Source organism: Semicossyphus pulcher, unplaced genomic scaffold (assembly GCF_022749685.1).
Source record: "Semicossyphus pulcher isolate SPU_LCO1_2020_fin unplaced genomic scaffold, fSemPul1.0.p SCAF_12, whole genome shotgun sequence".
In the NCBI taxonomy this organism is placed as follows: domain Eukaryota; kingdom Metazoa; phylum Chordata; class Actinopteri; order Labriformes; family Labridae; genus Semicossyphus; species Semicossyphus pulcher.
Window position 1 is genome coordinate 5,010,393 of NW_027211626.1, and position 18,691 is coordinate 5,029,083.

The 18,691-nt window shown below is 39.1% G+C and overlaps 1 protein-coding gene across 1 annotated transcript in view; it reads left to right on the forward strand.

Moving 5' to 3' along the window:
- The window catches only part of eys (eyes shut homolog), a 200,282-nt gene that overhangs the window by 78,592 nt on the left and 102,999 nt on the right, over positions 1-18,691 (forward strand). Inside the window, exons 25-26 of the mRNA XM_069658919.1 lie at positions 16,355-16,451; positions 18,325-18,432. Coding sequence (XP_069515020.1) covers positions 16,355-16,451; positions 18,325-18,432 — 205 coding nt within the window. The remainder of the gene's footprint in view (positions 1-16,354; positions 16,452-18,324; positions 18,433-18,691) is intronic.

Genomic DNA, 18,691 nt, shown 5'->3' on the forward strand with positions numbered 1-18,691 from the left:
GACGACGACAAAGTTAGCCTACTTAGTAAATTGTGCAATGCAGTACTTAAATACAGCGGTGGTACAAGCACAGTGCAATACCACGTGCGACATTTCTCGATCAACTCTGCCCTCCATGTTAGCAGGGAGCAGGTCTAACCCTAACCCTAATAACCTGAGACCCTTTGAGCTGCAACATCAGGCTATATTTAAAATTTTCTTGCTGTCTATTAAGTTCACACAGGACTTGGATGTATAAAATCCAGATGTGTAGGCTAAATCCTCGTGTTCTCGCTCTGTCTTATGCAGTTGCACGTGTAAAATAAACCCTTTCTTATGTAGAAAGGAAAAAACATTTGTTGTATTCGTGTTTTAATGGGTCCCAGACTTTTATCCAATCCAAAAAGTACATTTTAATCTTCAGTTAAAATAAAGTTAACCAGTTTTTAACTGTTAATCCGTCCCAAAAAAATCCATAATGCTCATTTTTATGTACATGGTGCAAGGACATTTCGATGGAAGCCTTTGCTTCCTGTTGCAGAAAGAATCAAGTCCCTGTTGTTCATTTTAGATCGATTTTAAACAGGATCATGTAAATACAGTCGCCCGCAGCAGCTCTGTTTTCAAACGGTTAAAACAAGCTCAAATTCCAAACTTGAGAAATGAGAACATGGTAGCAGCAGTGCGCAATTATTGTACAGCCCAACATCCCATGGTACACGTTGAAAATACGGCTGAGTGGAATCAGCATGGTCCACCCTCCAGTAGAGTCGGTATGTGCTCTTATGCATAGGCACAGTTGGAAATCGTGCTGGCTGCACCACTGTAAAACATGCCTCAGGGCAGAGTAGACATGAAGGCTTGTGTTAAAGAGCTGTATTATGGAATTCATCAGTTGTCTAGACGTGGGTGTAATCTGCAGTTAGAGAAGTTTATTTAAGAGCAGGTGATGATTATAAGGACGCAGGAAGCTGCTACTTCTTGATGTTTCAGTTCAGATGTTGACAGTTCAAATCATTGATAATATTAATATGTTAAGGCAGAGAGTGGGTCATCAGTATAGCAAACCAATCAGTGCAGTGCTTTATACATATTTATGATGTTATGTTAACATTACAGCTAAACCAATGAATAAACAGGGCGTAAACTGTATATCAGCATGATTCCCAAAGTTATGTTTGGGATAATGTAGAGAGTACTGAAAAGATCGCTTTTGAGCTGTTAAAGATATAATCTAGATTTTCATGTAAATAAATGTCTGTTAAGTCTCTATCTATCCCCGAATGAGGTAACACAATCGTGATTGAGCCTATGGCCCACTGATGGAAGCCTTTGCATTTGCAGTTTTACAGACTGGGTGTCTGTGGCGACTTTCATGGAAAAAATCCCAAGCAGCAAATATATATTTATAGGATAGGTCTCAAATATACAATATTCTACCTAAAAGTGAGTTGACCTTTGCCAACAGTTTTTGTTTTTTTTAATGATACCATGCTTATTGTAATCGCTACACAAATAGTCATAACAATCATTCACAAAAATAGTAAAATAAGCCCTAAAGAATGTTTATTATTACGCTACTTGTTGTTTCAAAGAAGCTTCTATCAATTCAATATTTTTTTTGCTGTGATTTTATCTTTGTTTCTGGTCTTAAAACTACATGCTCCTTTTTATCTTGTTGTTAATGGAAGAAGCACTGGTGTATAAATACACAGGAGACAATGGGCACTCTGGGATGGTGGATGGTCACAGTAAACATTTCATGACCAGTCTCATGACAATATCTGATGGCACTTGACAGCGTCTTTTATTAAAGATAAGCACTTTCACAGCAGGTTTAATAATCTTTTCTCCTGAAGCTGCTGTACAGGATGTGTTATGAAGCAAAGTGTGCGGCCATAGTTTCCCCCAGACACTTCACCCGACTGTATCAGTCTCACAAAAAGGGTGATGTGGCAACTTTACTATTCTTCAGTTCAACAGGAACTAAAAGGCAGCCATTAGGGGCTGCCTACTGGGAGAAGCATTAAAGGGATTTGTAAAACAAAGCCACAATGGAAATGAGTTTTGTCTACAAAGGTATGCTGTGAGAACCTGGAGGCCAGAATTAAACCAGAGCCGGCTGAAAGAATCTTCTTAAAAGAGAAAATAAAGCTGTTATCCTCCCTTCAATGTAGACGGCTCCTGTTGGAAGTTTTTGTTCTTCCTAGCAGTGACTCTCCGCTGAGGCTCTGGCCAGGAGGCCTAAGTCATCTTGCCTGACCAGCACAGATGTTCCACTTTCCTCCTAATGAGGAGCCTCAGCAGGGAGTGCCAAACCTGATAGAAGAGCAACCTGAAAATGGGAGAGTTAGGGTAGAGGTTGGGGTGAGGGTCACTGGCCGACAAGCACAACAAATGAAACAAACACGCATAGAATCAGTCAACACAGGTTACAGCACCAGACGCAGATACATCACGTTCTGAGTCCCAGGCACTTCCGACAGGCCGGGGTGTCCTTGCACAGTTTGCAGACGTGTTTGCACAGAGAACAGTTTGCATGTTTAAACTGCAGCACGCTGGGTTAAAATCTGATCCAGGATCTTTGTAGCATGTCCTTTACTCTGTCTCTCATTCTGTCGTGGCTGTATCTAATTACAACCCTTTAAAAGGTGAAAAGCTCATATTAAATATTCTCTTTTCCTTTCAATTGCTTTCAGACTTCACACAGATAAAATGATAACATTTGGGCGCCGGTTTAGCTCAGCGGTTAAATCAGCGACCATATACAAAGGCTATTGTCCTCGATGCGGCAGCCCCGGGGTTCAACTCTTGCCCTCGGCCCTTTGCCGTGTGTCATCCCCACTCTCTCTTCCCACATTTTCTGCCACTGTCCTCTGTCCTCTATCTAAAAATATGATTAAAAAAATGATCTTTCGGAAAAAAAAAAGATAACATTTATCTTTTATTGTTACAGAATATTGCATACCATTAGTTCAAAGTCAGAAACACCGGATTATTCTCAAAATGTGTTACTGTGCACAAAGATATAGAATATACTGTGTGATACATTTGAACTACTCTTCTCAAACATTAAAGCTGCTGTGAGGAGTTTTTATCTGGTTATGAAACTCAAATTGAAATTCAAACTGATGCCTCTTTCTAGCTACAAAAGCAGACAAGACCATCAGCGACAAGATTGATTTTATCTTTATAGTTATTTTAATGCCTGTAACCACTGCCGGGGGGTCCGTGTCAGACGAGGCGATTAACTTTGTGTTGCCAAATCAGACTTTTTTTCAATGTTTTCCACAGCAAACTTTCAGAACGAGCGATGTGTTTGAATGTTGAAGTAAACCAGGAGGTTTTTTGTTAAAAAACACGTCTTACACATGTCCAGGACACGGTTAGCAAAGAGATAAGAAGTATCACTTTGTCCACAGGGGTCGCCAAAATCAACACAATCCAAAAGTTCCTTTCGCAAGCTTTAAAGGAACAGATATAATATGTTTTATGACAAAAAAGCTTTGCCAAATAACATAGTGAAGGGTAAAAGAGGGCACTTAGTAGTATTCAGTATTCACAGTCCTTACAGAAAATGTAACCTAAAAAATGTACCTTTTGACGGAAGACCGTGTGTGCCATTCTAAAGATGTGTTTCTTTTTTTAATTTAATTTAACTAAAACTAGTACATAACATGACACAAAGGTCGGTCCAGAGTTTCATAATGCAACAAAATGATACAACACTACTGTTGGTCTGAATCTTAGAGATATTAAACTTTTCTGACAGTTAATTAATTTTTACCTAAAATAAAGCTTAACACCACAGGGTCATCACGCAACAGTTGAAGTAATTAACCTGACACTCATCATGCCTGTAAAACTGCTGACAATTCAACTGACTTGTGTACAGAAGAGGTTTAAACTGACAATCTAAAAGATTTCAGTTTCATTCTCGTGGGTGCATCCTATTTGTGGGAGGACATTTTCCAATTTAAGCAGACGTCCACAGTTGGTTCCGGTTGTAACTCTTGATTTTCCTGGCTGACGGTCGCTTTCCTTTTTAGACTGTTTGCCTTCATCTGAGCGTCGAGTTTGTTTCTTTGTCTTTGGATTTTCACTTATTGTTGAAGTTGTATCTGTAGTCATCCATATTTTCTTTGTTTGTTCAGCCATAGTAGATTACTGTTTACTCGCAACACTTGCAGAGAGCGGAAAAGCAGCCGCTTAGCTCCGCCTACCCTCTCTGGCAGACCAACCACTCCTGGGTGATGGAAAACGCGTCACTAACTGGGCGCCACTTGTGATTTATTTCCGTGGAAGTCGCCACAGACACCCAGTCTGTAATACTGCACATGCAAAGGCTTTCATCAGTGGGCCATAGGCTCAATCACCATTGTGTTACCTCTTTTGGTGATAGATAGTAACTTAACAGACATTTATTTAAATGAAAATCTTAGAGATTATTACTTTAAAGACATTATAACCTTTTAATGAGATTTGCAAGGTTTGAAACTGTAAATTAATTGAACTGATTTAAGGATTGGTAACAAAATGTCACATTCCTCAATTGTTTTTGTACCTTTTCAAATGGATTTTGATTTGGGTTGAAGACTAAAAGTAATTATATCCCACATTTCTGTATTTACATATTAAACAGAATAGTGTGTGGCTGCAGCACTTGATGTTTTAGACCTTTTCAGTGGGTTTCGGGTGACAAGTTGGCATACTTCAGTGTTAAAAGGGAGCTATTTGACAAGGCTACAATCGGTTCGCCTCAGCTCTATTGCATGAAGTGGAGAAATATGATTCTTCCAGTAAAGCGAATTAATTCAGAAGCATTGTGTGGTCCCTTTACATGCAAAAACCATTTGGTCTCCATGGCTCAGAATATCCCCAGAGGTGTTCCTGGCCAGATGGAGAACAAACCCCTTTATTTGCATGGCATGCTACACTAGCCTTCACCTTCCACAAGATTGAGATTGTGTCCTACCAAACAGTTGGTTAATGAGCTACTGTGAAGCTGTGCCAGCAAGAGAACTGACACATACTTAATATGATATTGAAAAAGATGTGTTGAGAGAATGTGTTGCCAAAGATGTGTTGAGAGAGTCCATCCTCTCTGCATTCATTTCAAGTGATTATTCTTGTTTATAGACAAGGACGACAATGTGACTTATATATAAACCAGATGCCACGGCAGATGTATATGAATATCATTGACCCCTTTCCTTCTCTTAGTACTGTATAGTGATAGTAAACAAAGTACACTTCAAACATTACTAAATATAAACCCTGTGTTAACTGAACTTACTGTATTTTTATAGTGTGCCAATTTAGATCAACCAGTCATTTCTTTGGATTCTGTTTACAACATTTATTGGCATGCTTCATAAGGAAGATACTTCAATAAGCATTTAATTTTATCTACAATAATAACTTAAACCGTTTTGAACAGCGCCTCACCATTCAGGTTGTCGAATGACAGTGCTGCATGTGTGACGTCCACGGTTGGCTCCGGTTGTAACTCTTGATTTTCCTGGCTGACGGTCGCTTTCCTTTTTAGACTGTTTGCTTCATCTGAGCGTCAAGTTTGTTTCTTTTTCTTTGGATTTTCACTTATTTCTGAAGTTGTATCTGTAGTCATCCATCTTTTCTTTTCTGTTTGTTCAGCCATAGTAGATTACTGTTTACTCGCAACACTTGCAGAGAGCGGAAAAGCAGCCGCTTAGCTCCGCCTACCCTCTCTGGCATTAGTGTGATCATTTTGGTATACGTGAAGTGTAGAACACGTTCATGTTTATCAAATGATATTTTGTCACACAAAGCTTACTGCTTGCCACCATTAGATGGTGATATAAGCACAAATGAATATTGGCCACTGTAGGTTTAAGGGGGGGTATTATGCTAATTGCAAGCTTGATATTTCAGTCTTTAATTCCTGTGGAGTAGCTTAGCATAATTTACAGTTGAAAATTATGCAGGCCCTCATACAGCCTCTGCCTGAAACGACTTTGTCAGCTCTGTCGCTTTAAGAAACCCCTAGAAGCCCACTTTCTTCTGATTGGCCAGCTCTACAAAGCCTGCTGAGGCTGCACTTTGTGATGTCACAAGTGCAACATGTAGAAAAAACTGTGTGAAACCTGGCGTTCATAGCAGCCTGCAGCCTGAGCTGAGAAGCCTGGGGATTACTCCAACATACTTTTACATACAGATTTGAAACTTCACCCACGTTTAGTCTGGACATCCAACATTGTAAAATTATATATTTGTCCTAAAATGTAAAACAGTATAATACCCCCTCTTTAAGAAAACTTCCTGTTTCGTTGACAAAAGTTGAAGTTTGTTTCCCTGCCACGCCCAGGCTCTTTGATGTACTCTCACAACTTCAACAACTTTTAATTTTTAGGTTCTTAATAATGCGACGACCAAGTTTGAGGAGGATCTGATAAATCCCCTAGGAGGAGTTGGATCCAATATAACCACTGTAAATAGCCCGAAGACGCATACATTTCAAAATAAATTCAAAATGCCTGGCTTCCTGTTGGGTTTAGGGTGTAGCTCCAAGAGGCTTTTTTGTAGGTGTTGGCGTGATACATGTGCCTTCCAAATTCATTAGATGTAGGTGAAACGTAGGACGGGGGCTCGTTCATGGTAAATTTGTAGGTGGTGCTTTGGAGATATTTTACCTCTTTATTTCCTCTCGTTATGTAAGGAGGAAAGTGCCACACTGATTAAATATCATTTGCACTGAAATGTCTTGGCTAAGATACTTCAGCATGTTGATCATAGAAGTTATATAACACAGACACTATTTATAACTATAAAAAGTGCTGTATATTAACTCATTACCTAAGCATAGTGTATCTGAGTGACAGTAAGCCTCCGCAATAAGTGTTTTTTTAACTAACGGACAGTTATTGAAATTTCAAAGAAATCTCAGGACTCAGTCAGAGGCCATACTGTATTTTGAGCAAGATTCATAACATGTAAATCATAGCTCCAATGGGGGAACTATTATCTTGTTTAATATTCCGATAGTGAAGCCACACAGAGAGGCCGGGAAACATTAAAATGTAGCAGGTGTTCAGACTCAGTATGAGAGCGTGCCCCTTCAGTGAGCAAAGGTCTCGGCACGCAACTGATATTCCATTGCTGAGGGCAAAAGGTGGTTCTTTTCTTCCATTTTGGCTTTGAGACCTTTGTCTCCAGCCCGAACAACAGCTGCATCAAAAAAGGCAGAAAAAAGCATCAATGAGCAGCGAGTGGTACCAGAGGTTTGCCCTTCACAAAAATTCTAAGTCATTAATCGCTTCCAACATATTGGTGTTTAACCTCTGAAAGCTTTGCAGCAGGTATAAATATCCAAATGGTCTCTAGATAAATCTATGGAGGCTGAACGTGGTGCTGACAGAATACCAATTTTATGTAACATAGGGCAGAGGTTTGGTTTGGGATGTTAGGGAACAATATGAAGTCATGGAGAGACCATGAGTGACTATTTGTGATGATCAAGTGTCATTTCTGTCCTTTAATTGTATTCATGTTCCATAATATTTGTCTTTTTGTCAAATACAATGTTAATTAGAATATACCAAAATGTGTTATTTCCCTTTTCCCCCTTTTATTTCTTTATCACTGACTGTCTGCTGTTGGAAAACCCTGGCGGGCTAAGTGGAACCCCAGCAGGCTCCACCAATGAAATGACTGAAGGCAGCCTGTTTGTAGCCCGAGAGGCAAAACTCACAGCGGAAAACAGTCACCAAAGCACTCACTGCATCTCATGAAGCTTATTGCTGTGAGCGCAGGGTAACAGCCAAAGGCGACCCAGATGAGTGCTGCATTCGTATCAAATCAGAGTGCTCTTCCATTTAGATCATGACGTCTGGGCTGTATGGGACACGGTTAGGAGAGGATGGAGTGACCTACTCAAACTGCAACTGTTAAATACCTTGAATTAGCATGAAGCAGGTCCCAGCTTTTCCCCTGTACAACTAGGCCCTAAAGCATAGCCTAAATTCATGATTTAAAAAGTTACAATCTCATTCTGTTCTCACTGTAGAAATGTTAAATCTCGTTAACTTAAGGTGCATTGTACAGTTTTTGTCCTCTATAGACAGAAACACGACTCTTAAACAAACTCACAGCAGCAAGCATTAGACTGTATTAACATATATTATTACACACCTGTGTTAAAAAGGCTACTTGATTCTGATTGGTTAATTATGGCGGTCCAAGGTCTGCTATTTCTCAATAACAGAGTGCTGCTATGAAGAACAGACCGTTGCTAGGGGATGCAATTTGGAGGACAAACTGTAATCATATCCATCCGACGACAGAAATCAGGTAAATTCAGAAAGAGACAAAACAGCTAAGAGAAAGCAATAAGACACAAAAACTGGAGGCTACAACAGAGAGAGCTACAAAACTGAAGACAGCACATGAAGTAAACAAAAAGAACACAGTACGGGATACGGCGGTGTTTAAAGACGGTGAATGGAAAAGAAAATGTAAACAGAGTCTGACAGTGACGAGACATATTTTATTGATTACTTCACCGTTCGTGGAAATGTTTCCATTTAATGTGAGTATAAACAGCCAAGTTAGCTCATTTTAAGAAGGAGGGCTGATCCTAATGTCACGCTATAGGACTTTTCATATCTCGATAATGATATATATCACAATATATCATGTTTTCTGGCAATTTAACAAATAATTAGTCCACATGAAATATCCACATGGTAAAGCCTATTTTTGGATAATCCTGAGTGAATTAAATACATGACAAATAAAAAGCACTGAGTCTCCCTTTTCACTTGGGCTGAGCCGGAGTCCTTTTCTGCATGTTCATGTCCATGTTAGTAAACAGCGCCTCCCTCTATGGTTCGCTCCAGGTTCACTCCCAAGTGCAAGGATTAGAATGTAAAGCGTTGTAAAAATATAATTTGTGACATCAAGATAGAGACGATATAGAAAAAAACATACAATAGGCATTTTCATTGTTGATAATATATATTGTCATATAACTCCTAATAGGGCTGGGCACTCTATTAGGAGTTAACTGTTGCTATGGATACAGCTCTTGCTGTGAGTGAAACAGACGTAAATATAATCATTTTTCATTTAGTAAATTAGTTTCATCAATAATGTAATAAGCGGCCCTTACATGTTCTTCTGTTTTGACATGTTAGCAGAAAAGTTGCACCTTGTCACTTTCGCAAAGCAACGCAACACCTTTCAGAGACCTCTTTTCCTGTCACCTGTGAAAAGCAAGCTCACTGTTATTTCATGTTTTTTTCTGCTTAAAAGAAAAAATATGTTTGACTTTTTATTGTATATGCCAGAGAAAGTGATAGCCTTTAGTCTTAAACATTTGAAGCAACAATCTCAAACCGTAAGATGAATGGTCCACAGTGGTGCAGATGGGTGTTTATTCTCAGTGGGATCAGCAGCATCACATTGTGGAGTGCCTTTGGATTGAAAAAATATCGTATTGCACTTTTCATTTTACTGCACAGTCAGATAGTTTTTCTGTCACAGTTTTATTTTAGGATGTACAGTGAAGGGTAGATGGTATAATACAAGCAGACACTTGGAGCCAGCTCATGTATTTCTATTATTTTAGGTCATTTTATGGAGGTGATAACTTTAGAACAGACCTCGGAGACAACACACCTGCACACGGGCTGTTCCACACGACTTCTTTTGCTTCTCCTTTGAACATTCAGCAGATTTCTGGTTTGTGTTTACGACATGCCAACCGTGTATGATCACAGTCAAAGATGGAGTTAGTTGTAATAGTTTGCAATTTAAGCTCTAATAGCTTTTTACAGGTGGCCAGGGATGTCTTAACTTGTTTGTGTGTAACGGAAAGTGTCAAACACAGTATGAAACATAGGCTGCACGCATCCTTAATTAAGCCCACTTTACACTATGTTTCTCACAGTGTGCTGTTCCTAAATCATCAACCTCAATAGTTGGAGGCAGGTGAAAAACAAAAGTCATTCTGTGCTGTGTTTTAGCAGAGAGTAGCTGTGGTTTAGGGTGTGCACACCGCTGTGAGAAAGAGGTTAGTGTCTGCACTTACACATAATGAATTAAAACAGGCCCGAGTCTGTAACAGCTGTACGGTAAACACATTTTAAATAAACTCACTGTTAAATTATTTTGTGCCTTCATTAGCAGTTGTGAGGAGGTGGTCCAGGTGTGGAGCAGAGGAGTAGATTGCCTGCAGAGGCTGGTGTTTACATATAAGGAGAGTTCTATTCTTAACCTGCTTATTCAAGTAACCCACTTAGTGGGTGCATGTGAAGGACTCACAGGCATGCTGGATTTTTGATTATGAAAACAGCAATGATGGAAAAAAAACTTGATATATGGTGTTGGCGTCAATTATATTTGTTTTTTAAATGGAAAAGTAAGTGTCTCTTACACAAAATTAAAGTCACAATCTTGAAGCTTTTCATTAAAATAAATGTCTCTTAAGTCTCTATCTATCGCCGAATGAGATAACACAATAATAAATGAGCCTATGGCCCACTGATGAAAGCCTTTGCATTTGCAGTATTACAGACTGGGTGCGTGTGGCGACTTTCATAGGAAAAAAATCACAAGCGGCGCCCAGTTAGTGACGCGTTTTCCATCAGCCAGCAGTGGTTGGTCTGCCAGAGAGGGTAGGCGGAGCTAAGTGGCTGCTTTTCCGCTCTCTGCAAGTGTTGCGAGTAAACAGTAATCTACTATGGCTGAACAAACAAAGAAAAGATGGATCACTACAGATACAACTTCAACAATAAGAGAAAATCCAAAGAAAAAGAAACAAATTTGACGCTCAGATAAAGCAAACAGTCTAAAAAGGAAAGCGTCCATCAGCGAGGAAAATCAAGAGTTACAACCGGAGCCAACCGTGGACGTCACACGTGCGACACTGTCAGGATATCTGGGAAGTGTGCTCCCGCAATTACCGTTTATCACCACAGGTGCCCCAAAGAGAACGAAACTGAGATCTTCGAGATTACAACTTTAATGCGTTGTCTTTCGATGGGTTTGCATTTCCAGTCAAAAAATTCTGTGATTGATGAACTTTTTTGGAACATATCTGTACTTCTGTATACTACTGTATATTACAGTTAGCATCTCTCTTTATTTAATAGAGAATTTTTGTTGCAATTCTTGTTGCTGCATTTTGTCTAGACAACATGGAGGAATTAGACAGGACCTAAAACCTCCTGACTACCTTTATATGCATCAAAACCCAGATCACAGAAAACATCTCTTCACCTTTGTTTAACTGGGCACAGGGAGTTTTTGGAGCCACATCAGGGGCAGCTCGATCAGTCTTTCTGTACCTCTTATTCCCTTGTGGCGGCTCGGTCTGAAACTGTTTCTCCGTCTGTCTACCTTAATGAGGCGAGAAGATAAGGTCATCTTCACGCACCACGTTGTGCAAGAGACACAGTGTCAGTGTGGGATAAGCTGTAATTTTTGTCTTTTCAAAAGCCGGTCAGTGAGCCCTCAGTCTGCTGCAGAGTTCAAAGAATCTTCAGTACTAACTTTAACTGTGTTAGCAAGTTCGAGTTGGCTTTTCTTAGAAGCTTCTTGCTTCTAAAGTCATATGTATGTCAGCGTCCTGGTGTTTGAAGCTGCAGGCCACTGGGTCCCAGGCCGGAGGCTGGCCTGCCACCTCCTCCTGGGCAGTAGGTCAGAGGAGGGAGGGGCAGCGAGACAATGAAGCAGAGTTTTTGTGGCGAGTTCAGAGTTTGGAGAGAGAGCACAGTCGGGCTCTTAATGTTATAGTCCTCTGTCAAAGTGTGTGCTTCCATCCCTGGTCGCAGCACTTTCCCCTCTTTCATCTTCTGTCTATCTTCATCTTTTCTTGCTCCTGATGTTTTTTTAATTGGAAAGTATATTACAAATGTATTGTTCCCATGTCAATATATTTCAAACAAATCAGAATGGTTTACATCATCTACATGTCACATTCACCCAATCACACACTGATGGCAAAGGCCTAAGTGCCTCTCTCCAATCAGATCTATGCATATTCATACCTGATGGCTATGCCACCGGGAGCAATTAGGGGTTCAGCGTATTGCCCAAAGACACTTCCACATGTAGATAGTAGCAGTCAGGGATCAAACCCCCAACCTTCCAGTTGAAAGACGACCGACTACCTTTTTTTTTGTTTTAATCATAGCATATGTTTCAGCACCGTTGCACTCCTCATATTTGCACTATTGTCTTCCGTAGGCTTGTAGATACTTGTTTAATATTTAATGTTTAATGTAGGCTTGTACATATTAGTTTAATATTTTGTAATGTAATGTTTACAATTGTAATTGTAACGTTTCAGTGTACGCAGAGCAAAGTTAAACCAGAGTCAAATTCCTTGTATGTGTACATAACTGGCCAATAAAGCTGATTCTGATTCTTACTCTACGCCCCGAATCAATCTGTATTACTGAAAGACACCAAACATTGTTTGTGTCACATGAACAGATTATTATCTAATAACTGTTCCAGGTTTGAATGTCCAAAATGTCAATCAAACATGTGGCATCGTTTTGGATTCATCTGATCCACAAGGGTTATATACTGCGGAAGAACTTAGCGGACATGCATTCTTACATTTTATGTACCCCGTTTTCCCGTGATAGCAAGCTCTGATTGTTTTCTCGAGATCTCAACTTATTTTTCTCGTTATCTCGGTTTAAGAAAGCTGGTTTTCCCATTATAACGGTTTAATTTGGCCCATTATCTCGAGATAACAAAGCCTGTTTTCTCGTGTTAACAGGCAGGTCAGTGTGATATCACAGACCAGGACATGCCATGCAGACATTGCCCACACTCTATGTTCGTTTTGTGTGAGATAAATAAGTCAAGATCTCGAGAAAACGACTGGAAATAACTCGTTAATATAATGTATGGATGCATGTCTGCTAAGGGCTTCTGTAATATACTGTAAATAACAATGATATGAATATCAAGGAAAATTAGAAGAAAAAAAATCAATTATTTTGTGAACAAAATTCAAACAATCGGTATAAATCATTTATTATTAGATTCTGTGTGACATATTATATTTCATCTCCTTATGATATCATGTGCAATCATGGTCTTAATTGTGAACTCACATTGTATAGATGGCAGTTCATGGTTCTTTATTTATACATCTGGCCCTTGGTATTAATAAAATGATACTAACTGCCCTGTTGAGAGTGTTTTAGATAGAAGTCAGAGCTTTTAATTTCTATAGAACTCTAAGGTCCTAATTTGAATAATCTTCTTGTATCTGCGCTCTGTATTGTGAAAGAAACATCACGGTGATTGACCGAACAGAGGCAAAATGATTCAACACATGAGCTTCATATTGTCTGACTGACAGGAAACTTGGAGCGATGATCAACTTGGCGCGAAAATCATAGACCGATTAAGAGATCAGTGAGTGATATTTGAGATCAGATGTATGACAGCACACAGACGTCACCGCAGACAAAGACCATAATCTATACAGCACAATCTGAGGATCGTGTGATTTTAAATGACCCCCTCTGAGAAGTCGTAACGTCAGACTGACAGCAGCTTTGATAAGAAGACTACAGCCACGAATGAAGCCGTCCAAACCAAATTCATGCTGTTGAAATGAAGACGTCACTCCTATTTCAATTGAAACGTCCATCAATGTTACCTCACTTTCCTCTGGGGATCACCCACAATTTCTTCTCCTCTGAGACATTCACTGGCAGCGGCGGTGATTACACACTGTAGCTCCAGCCAGATGATGGAATGACTACGTGAGGACGCGCCTTGGGTATCCCTCTCTGTACTCTGTCAAAGAGAAGCCTCCAGTCATCGCTCGTGGCAGAAGATGCATTACATTGTGGTGACATTCGAAATAGTCCCTGAGGTCCTCCTCTATTGTTTTGACTGACAGACCAGCTTGGGAAACCTGTGCTGTCCCATAATTCACCAGATGTGCTCTCTGTGGTCTCATGGATCCCCTCTCTCACGTCCCAGGATGCATCGAGCTATGTCAGCGTCTGGTTGTCATGGAAGTTTCTCTTTATTTTAAACATAAATGAATACAATATATATAATCCAGCTGATTTAAAATGCACAGTGAGAGCTGCTTAGAAAGCTCCATCCTGTTGTAAATCCATTTATTGTTCAGCAACTTACTAATCAAACGTACAGACCTTCAACTGGCTGAATAACAAGCCACGCTGCCGCTCTCCACGCTGAGAAATTTATGACCTATATAATTTTCTGCCATCTGTGCTTTACACTAGATTTTTTTTAAGGCTCTGAAATAACAAAACTAATTTTTGCAGTTACAGATCATTATTTATGTTATCTTGTGATATATGCTGTCATTACATTCAGTTCAGGAAAGTCTCAGACGAATCCAACACATGATGACACTGCAGTAATCAGTGTCTGAAAGGTTTTTACACATTATAAATGGAGCATCCATTTTTTTAATATTGTGTACAATATTATACTTTTCTCATAAGATAAGATAGACTTTATTGATCCTCCACTGGTGGAAATCCACTTGTTACAACTGCTCAAGGTTGAGCTTTTAAGTTTAAGTGAAGTTTTTGTGCAGAAAAATGGAGTGTAGCTTGTTATAATTGTGAACATTATAAATAAAAATATAAAGGGTTCCAAAGAAAAACGAATTTGTATTTATTTTCTGAAGAGGTTTTTGTTCATTTAATTGCTTTTTGTGCACTGCAATAACTATCAGGAAAACTTTTCTGTTTCGATAAAATATCTGCGTGTTTTTCATTATAAGGAAGGCATGCATCAGTTTTTGAATAATGCTCTTCATAATGGCTGCTATTTATTTATAAAGCTCTGTCTGGAGATTTACCATCGTACATAACTTCTTTATTAAAGCTCCTGTGAGGAACGTTCGGTTTGTGTTGATTTTGGCGCCCCCTGTGGACAAAGCTGTACCTCTTATCTCTACATGCTGAAGTGGTGGTTTTTAACAAAAAATCTCATCCTGCTTTCTTTAACATATGCATCAGTCACTTTAAGTTTTTGCCCTGGAAAATGTAAACAAAGGCAGCGTGCAGTTACAAGGCCGCCAGCAGTTTCAGGCATTAAAAATAACTACATAGAAATAATCAATCTTGTCGCTGATGGTCTGGTTTGCTTTGCAGGTCATATTGAGTGATCAGAATTAATTTCTGTCTGTTTCATAACCAGTGAAAAACTCCTCACAGGAGCTTTAAACTGGTCTAATAGTCATTATCAAACTGGCTCGAGTGATTGGCTAATGCTTGAAATTTAAAAACACAAGAATTATGAAAACGTCCTTTACGTTTTGTGCTGCACACACCTGGAACACTTTACATCACACATTAAAACTCAATACAATTGTTACCTTCGGTCAATTTAGAGACATGATTACAAATTACTCCGCCCATGAACTCTGCTTTCTCTACTTGTTTAATTTCCTGTTACTTATAATTATTTACTTGTTGTTTTTTTGTGTGTATTTCGTTTATTGTATTCTCAATGTCATGGAAAATGAGGGCATGCCCTCAATGATTTCTTGAGATAAAAGAAAAGTTGAATGAATTACTGAATTTAAGTTTGTTAAAAAAGCTTAACTTTAATAACTCGAGAATCATAATAACTTTTATGATGCAAAGCAGGGGAATTTAGACGACATAAATTAAGCTAGATGTTCCAATAAAGGTAAACATTTGAGTGCTGTAAATCCTGTGATTTATGAATTTTAAAACAATCAGTATTGATTTATTTCACTATTATTTGTATAAATTTTTATGGCCATGATTTTCTTCCATACAGTGTTGCATCAGGGGTTCCTTTATTATAATTTTTATTCGTCATTACCTCATAAAACTCATTTAGTTTTAGTTTTGAGCAGAACACCAGGAGCAGAGGAATCCCTCCGACAGGGACAACATTACAAACTCCCCGGCTGCCTTCAAAAGTACAACAAAACATCCATGCTGATCTGCTTAGCCATCGTGCCCCTCAACCCCCTAATGAACAAGGGCAAACGAGCTCTTGGGCTTAGTCTCTCCCTCTTACCCTAACTTAACAAGATGTCCCCCTACTCGCCGGCTCTCTCCCACACACACAGACTCGCATGCGCGCTCGCTCACGCAGACACACACCTCCCAAACCCCAAACCACTAACCCTCAGACCAATCTGTCTGTGGCACTAAAGTATTATTAGACTTACACACTCTCAAAGGGGAAACAGTGAGTGCTGAGAGCTGGAAGATGAGATATGCTACAGGGGCTACTAGTTCCATTAAAATGGCATTCACTGGGGCCTTTGTTATCATCGGCCCTGACGTTTTCAGGATGTAGTGGGGCTTGCTGATCCATGACCATCTCATCTATCTTTCAGGATTTGAAGGAAGTTGGTGTGAAATTGACACCAATGAGTGCAGCTCAAATCCATGCCAGAACCAGGGCGACTGTGTGGACCGGGTCAACAGTTACAGGTAAAAATCGACCAGCTTTTCATTTCTGAGGAGTCAAGGAAATGTCAGGCACTGTAGTGATAGAGTTTAAACATCAGTCAATCAGGAGTATCAGGACCAGTTATGATCCTTCCTCAGCAGGTTTCAGGCCTTTATACTGTCATTTTGACAGCAGATGACTAGAGGCTAATAGGTTTTTCTTTTTTCTATACTCATGCCCTTTGTTTTAACATGTTTTATTCCATTTAGTGAAGTACCATTTCAGGTTCAAATGAGGTCATATTTTTAACTCAAAAAAAAGAAAGAAATACCCTTAATCTTGAACTGGTTAAACAAACTCTTTAAAGTGCTGAAAAAGGCCATCGCGGTCATTCTGACTGTTCATAACATTATTTAATTTCAATGAGAAATGAGTAAATGTATCTGTAATGTTTGGAATATGTAGTAGTCTTTAAAAATGTTATTCAATTGCCTCCAAAAGTGGAATAATAAAAATGAGGATTTTTTTATTACTTTAAAGAGCAGCTCCAGTCATGTTTTAAGACAAAAATTCTCTGCTTGAAATAATAAATTGTGTCTGATGTGTTTTTTTTCTGCAAAAAACGTTTAATTACCTTGTAAAAATCCTCCGAAGGCATCTCCTCCTTCTCCCTCACTAAATTCCCCACTATGCTTATTTCCAACCGCCCCCTTCGTCACAAAAACAAAACACGTCTCTGCCATCGTTTAGTGGCAACTTGTTGAAACTTAGCTGCTTGAAATGTAGTAATTAGTAGTAGTAACGTTAACGTTAGTAGTCAGTTTGCAAAAATTACGATGACAGTTACTGCTGGCTCACGGATTGCCAAAGTGGTTGCCATAGGTTACACATAATGATATGCATAGCGTCACCCCGTCCATTAACGGGATTGGCTCCTTAGGTTTGTGACGTCGCAAACCTGCCAACCTGAAAACGTGTTGTTCAGCCTGTCCTTGGTACACTGCAGTTTAAAAGCAGACAGGCCCAGCCATGGAGATGACTGCTGATGTTGTCCCTGATATGTCTTGTAGCATATGAAGAACACCATGTGGAGATGTTTACAAGGTTAAACACTTCTTTAATATAATTTACTTAATTGACAACTACAGAACCTTAAGATATGACATCTAATGAGATCATATCTCCTATTTCTTTGTAAAATCATCAAAATTGAATTCTTACTTAGATCTCAATGCAAAAGCTATAACCATCACGTGACCAAAGCAGTGTGGGCAATGTTTCGCTTGTTTTCAGGGAATTAACTTTTAGAATGATCAAAAACATGCTCTGAAAATACTATGCTGAAATATAAAATCACAATGAAGGCATGCTGTTGTTTTGGGGAGGGCAGCTTTCTCTTTGGTTTGAAACTCAAAGCTAAAACAAGTTTTGAATTTCTAAAAGTGTAAACAAACAACCACAAGAAAAAGTTGCTAGAAAAACGGTGTTGTACATCTTCCAAAGCAGGAAAAACTAAAATAACACACCATCTGTTGAAATAAGGTCAATGTGGCGGCTATGGCCAATCAAGGTAGAGGTTGTCAGACATCTTTTGTTATTATTTTGTAATTTTAATATTCTAACAATGTTTGAATAGAATGTTTTTTAGATGGTCTTATAGTTAAGTGGGTTTTATTTCAACAAGATTATGACATTTCAGTCATACTGTGTAGTCCTAGCTTTAAACAGGTGAGATGTTATGGCCTCTGTGTTATTACACTGTGTGTCCCATCACACAAATGATAATGATGTGTAATTAATATCATTAAACTGACAATGATTTTTTTCACACTGTGCGTATGCCAGTAGGAAACCAATAGATCTTCTTTTGCCTTCTGAGACAAAATATCAATATTAATGATTTTTCTTTTCCAGCTGTGATTGTAAGATGGGATTTTCTGGCCTTCACTGTGAAGAAGACGTCAATGAGTGCGCTTCTAGCCCTTGCCAAAACGCTGCCATTTGTCAAGACCGTGTGAACAAGTAAGTACGAATACAGCTGCTCTTTTTTCTTCAACTTTACACTTTAGCCTTTTTTATTGTGTGCTTTAAAGAATTATAAATATCAGGCAGAATTAATTTGTTTTGAAGGCCGAACGAACATAACCGATCTCCAAAGACTCCACGTGAGGTTGCAGCATTTCTCTTCAAAGCGTTCTGTTTTATATAACAAGCCCGTCTTCATCCTTGACACACATAAGCTGCTATCCTTAAGACAGAGAGCAAATTCAGCAGGAACACA